Source organism: Capra hircus, chromosome 16, assembly GCF_001704415.2.
Source record: "Capra hircus breed San Clemente chromosome 16, ASM170441v1, whole genome shotgun sequence".
In the NCBI taxonomy this organism is placed as follows: Eukaryota; Metazoa; Chordata; class Mammalia; order Artiodactyla; family Bovidae; genus Capra; species Capra hircus.
Window position 1 is genome coordinate 60,245,549 of NC_030823.1, and position 19,529 is coordinate 60,265,077.

At 39.3% G+C, this 19,529-nt stretch overlaps 1 protein-coding gene across 1 annotated transcript in view; it reads right to left on the bottom strand.

Moving 5' to 3' along the window:
• ACBD6 (acyl-CoA binding domain containing 6) overlaps positions 1–19,235 on the bottom strand; it is a 205,584-nt gene extending 186,349 nt beyond the window's left edge. The window contains exons 1-3 of the mRNA XM_005690940.2: positions 18,688–19,235; positions 11,616–11,680; positions 8,595–8,691 (exon numbers count right to left, since the gene is read on the bottom strand). Of these exons, the coding sequence (XP_005690997.1) occupies positions 8,595–8,691; positions 11,616–11,680; positions 18,688–18,909 (384 nt within the window). The 5' untranslated portion in view covers positions 18,910–19,235. The remainder of the gene's footprint in view (positions 1–8,594; positions 8,692–11,615; positions 11,681–18,687) is intronic.

Below are 19,529 nucleotides of genomic sequence, written 5' to 3' on the forward strand. Positions count from 1 at the left end.
TGAATCAGTTCTGATGAGATGGATGAAACTGGAGCCGATTATACAGAGTGAAGTAAGCCAGAAAGAAAAACACCAATACAGTATACTAACACATATATATGGAATTTAGAAAGATGGCAATGACGACCCTGTATGCAAGACAGGAAAAAAGACAGAGATGTGTATAACGGACTTTTGGACTCAGAGGGAGAGGGAGAGGGTGGGATGATTTTGGAGAATGGCATTCTAACATGTATACCATCATGTAAGAATTGAATCGCCAGTTTATGTCTGACGCAGGATACAGCATGCTTGGGGCTGGTGCATGGGGATGACCCACAGAGATGTTATGGGGAGGGAGGTGGGAGGGGGGTTCATGTTTGGGAACGCAAGTAAGAATTAAAGATTTTAAAATTAAAAAAAAAAAATTAACAGCAAAGAAATGCTATGAATGTTGGGTTATTGTTAAGAATTATATATATATATATATATATATAGAATTATATATACAATCATAATAATCATCATCAATTCCTTGCTTAAACACATACACACACCAAATTGATGAACACAAACCATGTGATGTAAAAAATAAAGTTTATGACAAGAAAATATAGTATTACAATAAAAAAAAAAAGAACATGTTTCAATGGGACCACTGTAAGTGTCACCCAGGAGAAAATGTATTTTATGGTAATATTCATAGTATGTTATTGTTTCATTTGAAAGAATAAATCCATTGGTTGTAGTTTCAAATGGAATTTGTTGGTTGAAACTTTGGTGCTGAAATAACAGAACATAAAGTCCTTGTCGCCAAAAAAAATAAATAAATAAATTTTTTAAAAAAAAAGGGCAAAAATGAATACACATTTTTCTAAAGAAGACGTTCAAATAGCCAACAAGTATATGAAAAGGTGCTTGGCACCACTATCATCAGGGAAATGCAAACCACACTTGTTAGAATGGTTGTCATCAAAAAGACAAGAGATAAGTGCTGGCCAGGAGGTGGAGGGAAAAAATAAAGCCCTTGTGCACTGCTGGGAGAAATGTAAATGGGTACAACCACTGTGGAAAACAGTACAGAGGTTTCTCAAAAACGAAAAACAGAGCTATCGTATGATCCAGCAATCTCATGTCTGTGTTGATGTCCAAAGGAAAGGAAAACTGGATCCTGAAGAAGTATCTTTCCTCCCATATTCACTGCAGCATTATTTACAATAGCCAACATACAGAAACAGAAAGAAGATAAACAGATTAATTCAACAGACGCATTAATAAAGAAAATGACACACACACACACACATATATTATTCAGCCACGAAAAAGAAGGAAATCCTGCCATGTGCAACAAAGTGAATGGACCTTGAAGGTGCTATTCTAAGTGGAAAAAAAGTCAGAGAAAAACAAATCCTACGTAACATCACTTACATGTGAAACCTAAAAAAGCCAAACTCACAGAAACAAAGAGTAGAATGGTTTTTACCAAGGGCCTGGGAGGTGGGGGAGAAATGGGGAAAATGTTGGTCAAAGGTAGAAACTTCAAGTTACAAGATGAGTAAGTTCTGGGGATCTAATGTACAGCATGGTGATTATAGTTAATAACACCGTATTACATACTTGAAAGTTACTAAAGGAGTAGATCTTCAATGTTCTCACCACAAAATACAGACATTATGTGACATGGTGGAGGTGTCAGCTATGGTGGCACTCATTTTGCAACACATGTGTGTCAAATCAACACGTGTGTGTGTACCTTGCTGCTGCTGCTGCTAAGTCGCTTCAGTCGTGTCCGACTCTGTGCGACCCCATAGACAGCAGCCCACCAGGCTCCCCCGTCCCGGGGATTCTCCAGGCAAGAACACTGGAGTTGGGTTGCCATTTCCTTCTCCAATGCATGAAAGTGAAAAGTGAAAGTGAAGTTGCTCAGTCATGTCTTAGCGACCCCATGGACTGCAGCCCACCAGGCTCCTCCATCCATGGGATTTTGCAGGCAAGAGTGCTGGAGTGGGGTGCCATTGCCTTCTCTGGTGTGTGTACCTTAAATTTATAAACTGTCATATGTCAATTACATCGCAATAAAGCTAGGGGGAAACGTTAAGATGAGGTTTAAGGCGAGCCCTAAATCCAATGACGGGTTGTCTAAATAAGAGAAAGTAAGGGCAATCTGGATAGAGACACAGGGGGAAAAGGCCATGTGAGCAGAGATAGAATCTGGAGCTATCCTGCCACAAACTAAGGACTCTCTGAGACCACCAGAAGTACTGGTAGAGGCAGGGAAGGACTCTTCCCTAAAGCTTTCAAAGAGAGCATGGCTCTGTTAACACTGTAATTTCAGGCCTCTTGTACTATGAGAGAATTTCTGCTATTTTAAACTACAAACTACTAGTTTATGGTACTTTGCTATGGCAACCCTAGGAGACTAATACACCCTGAAACACGCCAGAAAGAAAAGCGTTCAAAGAATGATGGGGACATATCGAAAGGACATGGGAGCCGTCTTGAATGGCTTGCAGTAGCCAAACAATGGGAATTGGTATTACTATTGAATAAAATACAAATCTATGAGTATATTCTTGACTATAATGGGTGAGGCAATCAACCAGGGGCCCTGAGCACAGTCATGGCTCTGACTACTTCTATCTTGGCCTTTTCTCAGGGTTGTGTGTGCAGAAAGCCACCATCAGGGATGAGGTAATTTCTTCCACACCCCTGAAAAATAGCAGGTTCACTTCTACCTGCTGTGAAAGTGATGAGTCCCCAAAGCTCAGTGCTCCTTCCCTATGGCACAACCCACTGTGTATGCAGGCATCCATCTAGGCCCACCTGTGTCATCTCTGTGGGATTTGGGGGACACAAGAATGTGAAGCAAATCCAACAAAGCTCATGTTGTTTGCCATGCCATGAATAATAAAGTCCTTTGGCTCAGACCCAGGAGTCTTGTAACTCTGCCAGTATCTAAGAAACAGTAATGGGCTATCTTATTAGCTTGTAAGTAGGGTAGAATCCTTTCACAGTTTTTGGAAATGAGTAAACAAATAAATAGGGGAGAAGGGAAAGCCCATCCTCACAGTGGCATGCCAAATAATAAATGCAGAAGGAATGATGGAGTTAGAATACCATTCAGTTCAGTTCAGTTAATCAGTCGTGTCCGACTCTTTGCGACCCCATGAACTGCAGCATGCCAGGCCTCCCTGTCCAACACCAACTCCCGGAGTTCACTCAGACTCACGTCCATCGAGTCAGTGATGCCATCCAGCCATCTCATCCTCGGTCGTCCCCTTCTCCTCCTGCCCCCAATCCCTCCCAGCATCAGAGTCTTTTCCAATGAGTCAACGCTTCTTATGAGGTGGCCAAAGTATTGGAGTTTCAGCTTTAGCATCATTCCTTCCAAAGAAATCCCAGGGCTGATCTCCTTCAGAATGGACTGGCTGGATCTCCTTGAAGTCCAAGGGACTCTCAAGAGTCGTCTCCAACACCACAGCTCAAAAGCATCAATTCTTCAGCATTCGGCTTTCTTCACAGTCCAACTTTCAATCCATATGTGACCACTGGAAAAACCATAGCCTTGACTAGACGGACCTTAGTCAGCAAAGTAATGTCTCTGCTTTTGAATATGCTATCTAGGTTGGTCATAACTTTTCTTCCAAGGAGTAAGCGTCTTTTAATTTCATGGCTGCAGGCACCATCTGCAGTGATTTTGGAGCCTCCCAAAATAAAGTCAGCCACTGTTTCCACTGTTTCCCCATCTATTTGCCATGAAGTGATGGGACCAGATGCCATGATCTTAGTTTTCTGAATGTTGAGCTTTAAGCCAACTTTTTCACTCTCCTCTTTCATTTTTATCAAGAGGCTTTTTAGTTCCTCTTCACTTTCTGCCATAAGGATGGTGTCATCTGCATATCTGAGGTTATTGATATTTCTCCCGGCAATCTTGATTCCAGCTTGTGCTTCTTCCAGGCCAGTGTTTCTCATGATGTATTCTGCATATAAGTTAAATAAGCAGGGTGACAATATACAGCCTTGACGTACTCCTTTTCCTATTTGGAACTGTTAATGGATATTAAAACTAGTGGGTGAAATCTGATTAGGAAAAGGATATTTACACAGTCTTAGAGTATCACCCCACCAATTACTCATTAATTTCAAAGAGGGCAGGGAGAAATGTTACCGTGGAGAAAGCAAACGATTAAAGTTAATATAACCAATTTGAGGACAAACAGACATCATGTATCTTCTGGTATAATGCATACAGAAGGACACAATTCTGTGGTATTCCTTCCAAAAATGTAATGATCCAAATCTAATTACGAGGAAACATCAAACAAACCCAAATTGAGAGCCACTCTACAATCTAACTGGCCTATACTCTTCAAAAAGATGACAGTCAAGAAGGAAAGGCTAAGAAACCACTTCAGATTAAAGGAGACTAAAGAGACATGGCAGTTAGGTGCAGTGCACAATCCTGGGCTGGACGATGGCAACTAGGTGCAGTGCACGATCCTGGATTGGACGACTGATCAGAATGTTTAAAAATAACTATGAAAGACAGTTTAGTCTATGATAAACAGGAATATGGACTATGAATTTGACAATAATATTGAATGAATGTTAAAATTCCTGATTTTGAGAAAAGAGAATCATTGTTATTTGTTAGCAGGAATGTAAATTGGTATAGCCATGATGGAAACATTATGGGCTCTTCAAAAAATTAAAAATAGAACTCCCATATGATCCAGGAATCTCACCTCTGGGAATACATGTAAAGGAAATGAAATCAGAACTGCAGACATCTGGTCTCTCATTGTTTATTGAGCATTATTCACAACAGCCAATATATGGAAAGACCTGAGTGTCTGTGTATGGATGAATGTATAAACAAGATGTGTCGTGTGTGTATACACACACAAACAGAACCTTATTTAGCCATGAGAAAAAAGGAAATCCTGCCATTTATGACAATACAGATGAACTGGGAGGACATCATACTAAGTAAAATAAGCCAGACAGAGAAAGACAAATATTATATGATCTCACCTATATGCAGAATCTAAAAAATGAAAAAGTCAAATTCATGGACGCAGAAAATAGAATGGTGTTTACCACTGGCTAGGGAAAATGGGGAGATACTGGTCAAAGGGTACAAAGTTGCAGTTCTGTAGGATGAGTAAGTCTACTACAGGCATAATGAGTACAGTTAATAATTGTATTGAATATTGGAAATATGCTAAGAGAGTAAATATCAGGTGCTCTTCTCACACACACAGAGAAAAGGTGACTATGAGAGATAATATATTAGTTCAACTATAGTAATCATTTCACTATGTGTATATACATAAATCATGTTGTATACCTTAAATATACACTTATAATTTTTATCTTAACACATATGTACACATACATCTACATACACACACATACGCATGCCTTATAGGAACTTCTGACACCAAAAAAACCAACAATGACCAATTTTGATAATTGCAGTAATGTCGCACAGAGTCGGACACGACTGAAGCGACTTAGCAGCAGTAGCAGCAGCAATGTATCGAAGTTTATTAAGCAGTAAAAGGACGTGATGTCTATAACTTCTCTAAAACGGTTCAAACATAATAAAATAATTCAGAGGAAACCTATTTACATGTATGTACATGTAGATAGAAAATGATAAAACAAGTGAAACAACCGGCATAACTAGACAAATGCCATCCAAGAGTTCCTTGTGCTACTCTTAAAACTTTAAAAAAGTTATATCAAGACAGTATAATGTACTATTATAAATTAGTTACCAATAAACACACTAATTAATAACAATGTATTCTATACATGAAATTTGCTTAGAGAGTAGATTTCAAGTGTTCTCACCATAGACACACACACAAAAAATGATCGATATGGGAGGCGATGGATAAGGTATTTAAGGTAAGAAATCATAAATTCTGTTACTTACCAAAAGTTATAAACTCAAATGCCTACATAAGAAGTTTAGCAAGATGGTTCTAGCTGAGGCTCTCTCATAAGGTTTAGGGTTTTTTGGGAGTATAGTTGCTTTATACTACTATAGTTGCTTTATACAGTTTCTGCTGTACAGCAAAGTGAATCAGCCATACGTATATCCCCCCTTTTGGGGATTTTCTTCCCATTTAAGTTACCACAAGTAGAGTTCCCTGTGCTATACAGTAGGTTCCCCTTAATTATCTATTTCATACAAAGTAGTGTTGTATGTAGGAGAAGGCAATGGCACCCCACTCCAGTACTCTTGCCTGGAAAATCCATGGACGGAGGAGCCTGGTAGGCTGCAGTCGATGGGGTCGTGAAGAGTCAGACACAACTGAGCGACTTCACTTTCACTTTTCGCTTTCACACACTGGAGAAGGAAATGGCAACCCACTCCAGCGTTCTTGCCTGGAGAATCCCAGGGACGGGGGAGCCTGGAGGGCTGCCGTCTACGGGGTCACACAGAGTTGGACACGACTGAAGTGACTTAGCAGCAGCAGCTGCAGTGTTGTATGTCAATCCTAATCTCCCAATTCATCCACTCCCCCATCACTCCCTCCCCACATGCTTTTTTCTAATACACATAATGTCAGCTATCGGACAGACAGCAGAGTGGTTAAGAGTGGGGATCTGGACATATACAGGCAAAGGTTAAAATCCCAGCAATATCATTTATTAGCTGGCTGATCTTGGCAAGTTACTAAACCTCTCTGTGCCTGAATTTCCTCTTTTTTAAAATGCAGACAATAATAGTTTCTAAGTCTTAAAATTCTTAAGATTTCAAAGAGCAATATATGCAAAGAACACATTCAGCATGAGAGTTGCTATTATTTCATCATCTTTAGAAGCAAGTATCAATAGAAAATGATTCTTTTAACCTAAAACAAAATGAATTAAATATTAAATCTCTTGAGACTGAGATTAGGGTCCAGCCCCATACCAATCAAAAATATGTGGGGGAAAAAGCTATGAGTCAAAGGTACCAGCTCAGAGTGTTTAAACTAAAAATTAAAATGTAAAGGAAATACAAGATTTCTTTTACAACTAGATTATGATGTTAACATATTTTTAGAATCATGTATTAAAGAATCATTTTTACTTGAAAAGTATGGATCTTTGGTTCTGTTTAGTTTACTCAAGTTTCATAAATTAAGCAGGTAAGATATAGATATTTTTTAAAACATCCTTCACGTCTAGTTGGGTTTCCATAAGGAAGAACTACCGTAACTACATGGACTGTGCAAGCATTTGTAATAGTCATAGTTAATGGAATTTTACTTAGTAATTAAGGCATTGAAGATAAGAAGCCATAAATTCTGTCATTTCTCAAGTTATAACCTCAAATGCCTACACAAAGCCAGGCAATCAGAAACAGTCAAGTATAGTCAACAGGGAAGAACTGAGACCACAGTGGCTGGACTTGAAGAGTAAGGACTCACGTAAAGGCATGCAAATTCAAGTCTTGTTTTTGTTTTTTTTAATTGTGCCATCTGTATTCAGGCTGAGTTCAGTTCAGAGAGGCACTTGTTCTTACCACTGAATTTCAGATTTTTAAGTCCTTTCAGAACCTTTATGGTATATATCTGTACACAAATGATGTTTTATAGCAGTCATATCATCAGAGATATCCTAAGTTGGTTATCTTTCCCACTTTGTACTCATAATTAAGATATATATGTCATAACATTTCCATCTTTAAGGTTCCTTATAACTCTGACATTTTAAGATTCCATCTCTGACTCCATCCTTCATACTGGTAATAAATATCTAACAATGAAACAAGTGCCCCCAAAGTCCAAAGTAATCCCTTCTTCTACTGGATACCTTAGCACTCACTTCATTATTGTTTTACACTATTACTCTATTTTTTTTATGTTTTATCTTCTATAATATACCTTGTGAAAGTCACTCAGTTGTGTCCAACTCTTTGCGACCCCATGGCCTATACAGTCCATGGAATTCTCCAGGCCAGAATACTGGAGTGGGTAGCCATTCCCTTCTCCAGGGGATCTTCCCAACCCAGGGATCAAACCCAGGTCTCCCGTATTGCAGGCAGATTCTTTACCAGCTGAGCTATCGGGGAAGCCTTATAATGTACCTTAAACTATGTACATAATAGCAGAAAGGATGTCATTCATATTTTACCCCATCAATAAGCATTTGCACTTGCATAGAAGGTGCTCACAAAAGAAAAGGAGAAGAGAATCCTCCCATTTCTCAAGATAATACTATGATCACAAGTTAAACTCTTCACACACATAAAAATTATTTTCTGTATTTTTAATTTTGCTGTATGAGATGACGGGTGTTCATTAAACTTATTGTGGTAATCAAAAAAATAAAAAAAAAATAAAATAAAATGAACTGAGCTTTTGCATGATTTACAATTATGCTTTTAAAAATTCTCCACAATTCAGAGTTCTCAGTATCAGTAGCTAGCTATATGAACATATAAGCAATAGTATTTTTAGATAGATAAATAGTACAATAACTTTATAATCTTTCTATTTGAGAAAATAAAACTCAAAGGATGTTACTTAACCCTACAGCTTAGTTTTAACATTTATTTGAGAGAAAGATGGTGGTTTTTTTGGAAAGTGTTAGTTATAATCATTAAGTCTTACCTGAGGATTCCAACTTGGATCTAATTTTTTAACTACAGCAATGTATTCCTGCATTGCTTGGCTGGGGCTTGAATCACCAAGCGCTTTCCATGCTTCCCTGTAGTAATATCCAAAATGGCCTATCATTAATTATGTAAGAAACACAAACAGTATATTTCTTATTATTAAGAAAAAGGCACACGTTTTAATGGTCACAAGATGTAACAAGCCATAGATGCACAGCCTTCTCTTTTTGCCTTTACATTGGTCCACAGCAATACAGACCTTATCAGCCCACCTAAGGAGCCCTTTTAGACACTTTTTCCTCTAATCACCCTTCCCCTGAAATTTTAAAATATATATTGCATATCTGTCGAATTTAAGAAGGCATAAACTATTGTAATATCTAAGATTTTAAAACTCCCTCAAACCCAAATTTCATCCCTGCTGAGAACACATGGTCTACAGACAATAGGAGCAGTTCAGATCTAATGAATTAACTGTGTTTATGGCGTTTCAATAATGTGTTCACTATTCATCACATAAAACAATATTCTGTGGGAAATGCTTCAAACTTCTTATTTTAAGGTGTGAGAAATACACCTTCCCCTCCTGCCGTTATCTCATCTCTAAGCTGCCAGTAGTAGATCCTGAGGCCTTGGGCAGGGACTTCAAATGTGAGGAGGCAGTGGAGACAGAGAAAAGAGTACTAATGAATGAGAAGGCAGGGACTTCCTGCAGTTCAATAACCAAGAGCAATATTTTAGTCCTGAGCCCCCTTCTGCACTTTCCTTTCCTTCTTTCCTGCCAGCTGCTAGACCAGGCCTCCTTCTTGGCTTTTCCCTGCCAATTCTTTCTACCTCCAACTGGGAGGTACAGTCACTGATCCACTGTAAAAGGTAACTTAGTCTCAGAGTCTTCCCATTACCTTCCTGCTCTTATCATGGACAGAATATCTTTCTGAGGTTTCCTAAATTTATTTTTAATCTCTTGAAATTTACTTGTATATATCGTAAGACTTTACCCCAAATATACATTCTTCAAAGTAAAGAAATTTCATTATTTAGTACTATTAAACAAATATACATGAACCGTATTTAGATTTCCCCAAAATGTTCTTTATAGCTTTCTTTTTCCAGATGAGGAGCCAATCAAGACTCACACATAACACTGGGTTTCAAGTATGTTTAGTCTTTTTATCTTCCATGATACTGATTTTTTTTAACAGTTCAAACCCGGTGTTTTTAAAAATATCTTTCAATTTGCATTTGTCTGTTTCCTCACCTAGAGAGTTTTCTTGCCAAAAATGATTAATCATGATTAGAATCAGGTGAAATATTTGGCAAGAGCAACATATAGGTGAAACATCATTTACAATTCATCACATCAGGGACACCAGTTTGTCCCATCATTAGTGATAAGAGTCAAGATTCAGTACAAGCAGTGTCTCCAGGTTTTCTCTTTGTAATTAATAAGTAAACTCTTATTGTGTGAACTCAGATTATGTGAATATTGTTCCCGAGTTGTTTTTTCATCTAATGGTTTTAGCATCTATTGATGATTCTTGCCTGAATTATTATAATCGTAAAGTCTAAACTTTTAAAAACTACTAAAAACAATGAAAAAAATAGGAGAAAACAGAGGAGAAAGTAATGGTGAATTTATAATTCATAAATTTAAAAATGCACAAAATATGCATCAAGGAATTTTATAACAGTAATAAAATGCCAGAGAACTACTGGAGAAGGCAATGGCACCCCACTCCAGTACTCTCGCCTGGAAAATCCCATGGACGGAGGAGCCTGGTGGGCTGCAGGCCATGGGGTCGAGAAGAGTCAGACACGACTGAACAACTTCACTTTCACTTTTCACTTTCATGCATTGGAGAAGGAAATGGCAGCCCACTCCAGTGTTCTTGCCTGGAGACTCCCAGGGACGGGGGAGCCTGGTGGGCTGCCATCTATGAGGTTGCACAGAGTTGGACATGACTGAAGCGACTTAGCAGCAGCAGCAGCAGAGAACTATTTGTTGTCATCAGCATAGGCAGCTTGAGCCAGAAACAAAATCAAAGCACAGCTTCCTGTCACTGAGAATGTTCTACACAAAAGAAGTCAGCTGAACTAAATAACAGTGCTTAATGATATTACTGATTTGCATTTCAGGTTCAAGCTCGACATCTCCTCCCAGCTGGGTGACAAGCAGTCCCCAGACAGGCAGCTTGTTCAGGGAACCACGTTTTGAGGAGCCCTACTCTAGAAAGAGGTGAGAATCCAGTTTCAGTGCTTCTTCTCTCCACAACCATATTTCAGCTTTTCTTTTTAAACCTTCCCTCTCTACTTTGAATTTCAGGTGGATGCTCCAAAGTCCTTTCTTCTCTAAGTTTCCCTATTGTATATGATTCCTCTCTTTTCACTTAAACAAGGTGGGAGGATATAAGGCCTCATATGACAGGATGTAATCTCTGAATTATAATTTAAAAAAAAAATTCTAGGAGGGCATAGTCTTTCTATGTATTCAGGAAAGAAGCAGGCTCAGGATCTATTTTTCTTTCCCCCTCTGTTCAAGAGGTTATTAGAAGCACTTCTTCACCATGGTAGGCAAGGAACAGAAGAGCATTAGAGATGAAGAGAAAAAATTGGGGAGGGGAAAAAAGAGTAAAATATGGGGATTTGCCCTCCTCTTCTCCCTTCCTATCCTCCGGACCTTCTTCCAAGATCCCTCCAGAGAGAAGTGGTGACCCATTAGGGGCTGTATGATTAGGAAGGAAAATTTCAAGCAACAGCTCTATGGTCACTCTCTAAGAAGTGATTCATATGTGAGGGATGCATGAACTACTTATATACCGACATCAAAGCATAAGAATCCTTTAGGAGACTTATCTAAAATCGGCTTTTAATCTCTCTCCCAACTGCCTGTCATTAGCCCTGCCTACAGCAGAAAGAGATTAATATAAAAATAATTCTTTAATCTGCTCACTGCTTTCTAATTCCCAAACACCTAAACCCTTTACAACAACCACATTAGATCCCAAGAATTTCTTACCATTTTTGCTTTCCTTCAAAGTCAAAGAAGCTTGGTTTAGGTGTATTGCAATTTCCAACTTTGACCTAAATGAAGGGGGTGCGCAGAGATAAAATCAAGAATTTATTTTTCAAAAAACTGCCTCAGAAACTTTTAATTTTTAAATCTATTACATATACTTTGTAACTATAGGTTAGAAAATATCTACAACTATATAAAATAATAAAATATAACATTCTTTGCAAAAGCAAACCAAAAAACTACAACTTTAAATAGAGGCTGCTTTGGCTTATTGCATAAAACAACTGTTAACTACCAGTATAACACATTTTTAAAATGAATGATAAACAGCTACGTTTCTAAATTAGACAAATTGTGTGTATATATATATAACAAATTATGGATTTTGAAATCATGCTACCATTTATAATGTAGAATTTTTAAATATGCAATAAATAAGTTATAAAGTACAGTTTATCAGAATTCATCATACAGTCTGTTTATGCTGATTCTCAACACTATCAGCATTTTCTCTCTCTCAAACTCCAGAATAAAACACACTATTTTCAAATTTATGAAACTAGTCAGTATAAATTTAGATGCTAAAAGCCATGAAAAAATTTCAAGTTTCTCAACAACAAATTCTATAAATTCTATTCCACAATAATCTTCTCTTGTTCGTGGTCAGTACTTATTTTTAATTTTTAATCCTCAAACACTTATAGTTAAACTACACAGTGATTTGCATTATGAATAAGCATAAATGAAATTCACACAAGTTAGACTTTACTGCACACCTTGACTCCCCCTGCCACAAGTAATCTCCCTTTCTGATGAACTCTCACAACACTTTCTCCCTCTCTGTGATGGCACTTTCCACATTTCCCTTGTGTTAGCGAGGTTTAGCCTCATCTTTCTACAAGAATAAAGTCTCTCAGAAACTATTCTTAACCCACCCATTGCACATAGCAGTGTCTAACTGAAGGCAGTAAAAAAAAAAGTTTGTTGCATATGGAATGTATACATTAGGCATGTGTTTAACAAAATACCTACCACTATCTCCCTAAAGCTAAATACCACAATCTGAACCCTACCTACTTCTCTGGGACCTTCCTAATACTCCTAACACATGCGTTTTGCTAAAATCAAACTGATGATCTACTCATTAATCAGACTGGTCTACTCAATTGCCTTAAGAATTTTCATTTTTATTCTATGTTTCTCACGTTCTTTCCCTCAACTGAAAAGCCCTCACCTTCTTCCCTCCACTTTTCAAAATGCTCCTTTCAGTACCACTCAAGGTTCAGATTCTAAGGAACCCTTTCAGCCTACAATGATCTCATTCAGCTCTGATTTCCTAACAACTATCATCTCTATTATCTGCTTAGTAATTAATCATGTGGCTCTCTGGTCATTATTAAAATGTACAGTGATACAGGGGCAGTCCAGTGAGGAAGGGACAGGGAGAAGAAAGGATGAAAGAGCAGGAGCTGCATTTCTTAGACAACCACCATAAACCAAAAGCTTCACATAAGTCAAAGGAGCCACACAACAATCCTGTTAGGCTTGTCGTTACGTACTCATTCTATAAATGAGTACAGAGAAGCTGAGGAGGATTGTCACTGCTCACACATTTATAAATCTTGAATCAGGAGTCAAGACTTGACTCCAGGACTGACACCAAAGTCCAACACTCCTCTACTAGACATCACTGTTTCGTATGCTACCTAGAATCCAGGCTTCCATTCTGGCATCTCTAAAATCACTTCAACTACTGGATTGTTAGAAATATGAAATAGGATAAACTATTAGGCATCATAAAAATAGCAGTTACTACTTTGTGTTTTTTCGTCCAGACAACAGCCAGTGGCAGAAACAAATGCCAGTGCCTATCCTTCATTTCTCCTGCAGCGACAGAAGTCTCAGCCAGACACAAGATCATTGAGCTGAACATTTTATGTGACTATGCAACTTCCGCCCAGGTCCAGGGAACTGGATGTGTGTAAAAGTGACATAAATATCTTCCTTAAAAAGAAAGAGGGACTGTTCTTCCCTTTCCCTCTGCCTAGGCTAGAACTGATCATGGAAAGATCTTATTGCAGCAGTTCTAAAACTTTCTGGTCTTGTAATCCCTTTACACTCTTAGAGACTGAGCCCCCAAGAGAGTTTTTTTTTTTAATGTGGATTATATTGATCAATATTTACCAGATTAGAAATGAAAATATATTTTAAAATGTGTTAAAATGTGAATTAATTAATTTTAAAAATAATAAACTTGTTACATGGTAACATAAATAACAAAATTCTATGGAAAATAACTATATATTTTAAGGCAAAAAATACTTAGTGAGAAAAGTGACAGTGTTTTACATTTTGCAAATCTCTTTACTATCTGCCTTAATAGAAGGCAGGTGTATTCTACTTCTGCATTCAGTCTATTGTGATACATTGTTTTGGATGAAGAAAACAACTTCACACAGATACATTGTTAGAAAAGACTGAAGTATTTTAGTAGCATTTTGAGATAACTGTAGATATTCTTCTTTGATATCACACCAAATCTCAACAAGTGGCAGTTTGTTCAAGGATAGCTTCTTAAAGATTCTTCCCTGGTGGCTCAGATGGTAAAGCATCTGCCCGCAATGTGGGAGACCTGGGTTCAATCCCTGGGTCTGGAAGAACCCCTGGAGAAGGAAATGGCAACGCACTCCAGTATTCTTGCCTGAAAAATCCCATGGATGGAGGGGCCTGGCAGGCTACAGTCTATGGGGTCGCAAAGGATCAGACACGACTGAGCAACTTCACTTTCTTTTCTTTCTTTCACAATGTGGAATCTGAAGCCATATCAACAAATTTTTTATACTGTTACATTAAAATCCATTGGTCTGACTCGCATACTTTGAATGCATCTTCTATCCACACATAATTTGTAACTTCATTCCCTGCAACATCTGAAAACAGTGCACTGAGTTATGCAGATCTTCCAAATGTTGACCTATTTCCTTACACACACAACAGTAAAAGTTCACAATCACTGAAGCCAGCACTAATCTATCAAAAACATCTTTCAGTATTAGGAACCTGTCAAGATCAGGTGGCAGATGCAGATTTTCCAAACCTAATTTTCACTTGAAAGCTCAAATGTTGTCACTGGCAACAAATACCAGCAGTTGTTTTCCTTTAAGTGACAGTCTGACTTTTCTCATTTTCAAGAAATTGTATGCCAAATACTCAAGCCTGAATAAGCATAGTTTACCTGTAAGTTGCTGTATTAAGAAAAAATTATGTATGTTGAGAAAAGTGGGTAGCTCAACTTGCAACTCAGAATTTACACAGGCATTTTTCTTCAAAACAGCCAACAATAATTCAGTATGCAGGAGACATATTTTGTGTGTACCCCTATTTCATCACACACAACATTAAAAAGACTTGTATTCAAGAGTTAAAATTAAAGAAAATCAGTAATTTTTACTGCTTTATCAAAGGCATTTTAAAGTGAAACTGGCCCTTTTCTTTTTAAATTCAGTCAGTTCAGTTCAGTTGTTCAGTTGTGTCCGACTCTTTGCGACCTCATGAACTGCAGCACACCAGGCCTCCCTGTCCATCACTAACTCCTGGAGTTTACCCAAACTCATGTCCATCGAGTCAGCGATGCCATCTAACCATCTCATCCTCTGTTGTCCCCTTCCCCTCCTGCCCTCAATCTTTCCCAACATCAGGGTCTTTTCAAATGAGTCAGCTCTTCACATCAGGCAGCCAAAATATTGGAATTTCAGCTTCAACATCAGTCCTTCCAATGAACATTCAGGACTGATTTCCTTTAGGATGGACTGGTTGGATCTCCTTGCAGTCCAAGGGACTCTGAAGAGTCTTCTCTAACACCACAGTTCGAAAGCATCAATTCTTCTGCACTCAGCTTTCTTTAAAGTCCAACTTAAATTCAGAGTACACAGTGGCAAAAAAATAAAGTTAAAAAATACTACTTCTGCCACTGCCTTGATTCATGCTAACACATCAGCAGTTTTATCCACCATGACAGCACAGAAAAAAGGCAAATACAAACATACCTCGTTTTATTGCACTTTGCTTTATTGTGCTTTGCAGATACTGCATTTTTCACAAATTGAAGGTTTGTGCATACCCTGTATCAAGGAAGTTTATTGCAACCATTTTCCCAATAGCGTTAGCTCACTTCATGTCTCTAGGTCACATTTTGCTAATTCTCCCAATATATCAAACCCTCCACTAGCAAGAAGATTACAAGTCATTGAAGGCTCAGACGATGGTTAGCACTTTTTAGCAATAAAGTATTTTTTAACTGAGGTATGCACATTTTTTTAGACATAATGCTACTGCACACTTAATAGACTACAGTATAGTGTAGACATAACTTTTATATTGGAGAAGGAAATGGCACCCCACTCGAGTATTCTTGCCTGGAGAATTCCATGGACAGAGGAGCCTTGTGGGCTACAGTCCATGGGGTCCCAAAGAGTCGGACGTGACTGAGCGATGAACTCTTCAACTTTCACGTGTATTGGGAAACCAAAAAATTCCTGTGACTCACTTTATTGTGATATTTGCTTCACTGCAGTGGTCTAGAACCAAACCCTCGTATCTCTGAGGTATGCCTGTAGTGTCTTAGTATTATTATAAAAATAGTTTTGACTTCATATTCTCTGAAGTCTGAGGGATTCTAAGGGGGAGGGGGGCGGTCTGTAGACCACAGTTTGAGAACGACTGCCCTAGAGAATGGCTAAACTACAAGACAGAAAAAGACTGAGCCCCTGGATGATTACCTGAAGCAGAGCACCCTATCAGCCTAGATCACCCACCTCTAGCCCGTTATCTGAGATGAAAAAAGTTCAGCAGCTGACCCTGTATCCTGACACAGAAGCTTTTGTATTCCCAAATTCAAAGAACAGTTCTGGATCCAGAAAAGGCTGAATAAATAAAACTACAGGATTCTAGGACATCATTAGTAACATTTCTCAAATCATTAGATAATGAATTCTAAGCTATGAAACAGAGTTATAAAATGTAGCACTTTAACAGAGCATCACCTAAACTCTGTTCTCTCTGATATATACATGATATTTTCAGAGGCCCTGGAACAGACTGTTTCAACCAAGGTTGCCAATGGCAAATGCCAGTGAATTAAGTGTACCCAGGTTAAAGTAGGAAGATGTGTTGAGTATCCCCACTTGTGCTGGTGCTGAAGGCTCCTCAACAGAAGTTTGAAATTTCCATTGTCCTCGGGTTTTCACAGGTGTCAGTAAGTTCCCTTTTGTTGGCACGGTGCACGCTGATGAATGTTAACTGCTGTGATCTTTTTGAAACCACTAAGGATGCTAGTGGAGCCACTGGCTTATCTGAGACTAAGAGAACTATTATGTTAGGTAAGGTTAGGTCTCTGCCTGAGAAAACAATGTTCACAGCTCAGTTTATCTTTAGCCTTCTCCTGCTGACAAAATAGAGCGTTATTTGGAATAGAAAGTGAAATTATTTTATGAGAAAAGCTGATTTTATGAGAAATGTAATTATTTTATGAGAAATTTTGATCCACCATGCAGGAATTATATTGAACTCTCAACTCTGTTATTCTATCAAAGGCTGCTATTTTTAATACTGCCACAGAATTCTGATAGAAACAAAATATTTAGAAGAGACTGATGAACACTGTATCTCCTAACATGCCTAAGTAAGCATAATGTTATTCTCCAATTCTCTAGTAATTATTCTCTCATAATGAAGAATTTTATTTCCCGATACAGACTATCTCTAAACACTCTAATGTCAAGAGGGTGAGGAATGCACACCTCTTCCAGACTACCTGGATGAAGTACACCTGAGACAGAATGGTTACCAGCTGGCAGGTGATGATAGTTCACTGATGACTTGGTATCAGATATTTAAGGATGCTGATGCCAATACCAATAAAGATATGTCATAGAGAGGAAAACAATGTTTCTTGGAAATCTGGAGAAAATTAGTCTTGTCTTGCCCAGAGAATCATCAGTCAGCCATATTACTTGTCCAATTGTTCATATTACTTGAACACAATGCTCTATAAATTCTTGTTAAATAATTGAAAGTTTCATTTTAACGTTATTAGGACAGGACTAATGACCAAAGAGAAAATAGATACCCAGAACTTATGCAAGAGAAAAAATTCTGAGGCCAATTTAGGGGCAATTTTCATTGAACACTATAATTTATATCATTTATCCCTACAACTACATCTCTCAGGTCACTTTAACTGATATTCATCGATCTTCAAAAGAATCTTCATCTCAAGTCAGTATATTCAGTTTATGATACAGAGGGACCCCCACTATTTCTTTTTAAAGAATATAAGGGGAAATAGATGACAAGGGGCATAAAATGGGCCATTATTCAGAACTCCATTACTTCCAGTGTTCCAAAAGCTGGAGTCTTCCTCAACTTTTAACTCTTGTCGGCAGTTTTTCACATATTTAAATCTAAACTCCTCAGGTAACTTTTGTAAATCTCTTGATGGCAAGTATCATGATGTTTTTGCTTCTCTGAATCCCCCACAGGCATAACTCCCAAGTGTTTTGCTATAAAATATGCTAAACAAGTATTGTTGATTATGAAGAAGCAATAATTTTTCCAACCCAGTTACCCTCTGAGGATAAATAAAAGGTGTGTCTTATGACATTATTGTATTTCCATACCTCCAGGTAATTTCAGAGCCTTAGACTCAGGAGCTACAAGTTAGTTCTGGTTCAGATTGTTTACCCATTTTGTAAATGTTCTGAAGCTGATGAAGGGCATAAGGGCAAGGTCACTAAACAAGTCGGGAAAGACCCAGAAAAACTGTCGCTCAGCAAACAAGTCGGGAAAGACCCAGAAAAACTGTCTCTCAGTGTCAGCTAAATATCGCTCCTAGGATAGCAGACAGGTCCTTTCCCTGTCCAGAACGAAGCTAATCCTTAGATGATTAAAACACACACAAATACAAACTTCCATTACACCTGACCATTAACCAAGCACTTTCACCATCCGTTTTTGGAGGAAAGGGAAGGCTTACGGTCACGCTCCCGCACCCAGCCCTTCCCCGCTACTTTACCTGCTTGTACCTGGCATACAGGTACAAGAGCTGCTCCCTGCTGGCCACTTGCACCAGGCCTTGGAGGTGCTCTGCAGCCTTCTCAAACAGCTCTGGCAGGCTCCTGGATGCCTCGATCTCGGGGCTCTGGAGGGATTCCACATCCCCGGAGTCGTCCCCGGAGCTCAGCTCTCCGCCACTGTCACCCGTGGTGGCCCCCGAGGGCAGGAATGACGAGGCCATGCGTCCGCCTGTCTTCGGACCGGGTGTGACGCCGGCGTGGGGGCCTGGCCCACCAGTCCCGAGCTCAAGCCGCACCCAACTCACCTAACCCGAGCTCCCTCGCTTAACTCAGCCTCGCTCCCTCTATCCCCCTCGTCTCCCTGGGCGTGCAGAGAGGGTCCCGCCAACCTCTGCTGCTCTCCCCTGCTGCCTGGTCTCTTCCGGCTTCCCCAGGCTAACAGGGAGCTCAGGTTAGCCCAGATCGCTCCCGTGGCGCGGGGGTCTAGGAGCTGCACGCCTAGGGGTCCCGGAACAAGGGCGGCGCGGGGGCGGGCTACAGGCGCCTGGGGGCGTGGCGGGGGCGTGGAGGGGGCGTGGCGAGCGCCTGGCTGCCTGCACGCCGAGCACGCGCCCTGGGTTCCGGACTCCAGCCGGTTCCGCTCTGGGCCGCAGACGTGTGGGGGGATTTATGGGACCGCTCTGGACTAACGCTGCTTGGAGAAACTGTCCTCAAACGTTGAGGTGTCCGTTAGTCGTTTCGTTGAAAATACCGGATCCCATTCTCGGGTTAGGCCTTCTAGAGTGGGGAAGGAGGCCCTGTATTTCAGAGTGTATCGGTCGAAGTGGAGTCCTGGGAAACT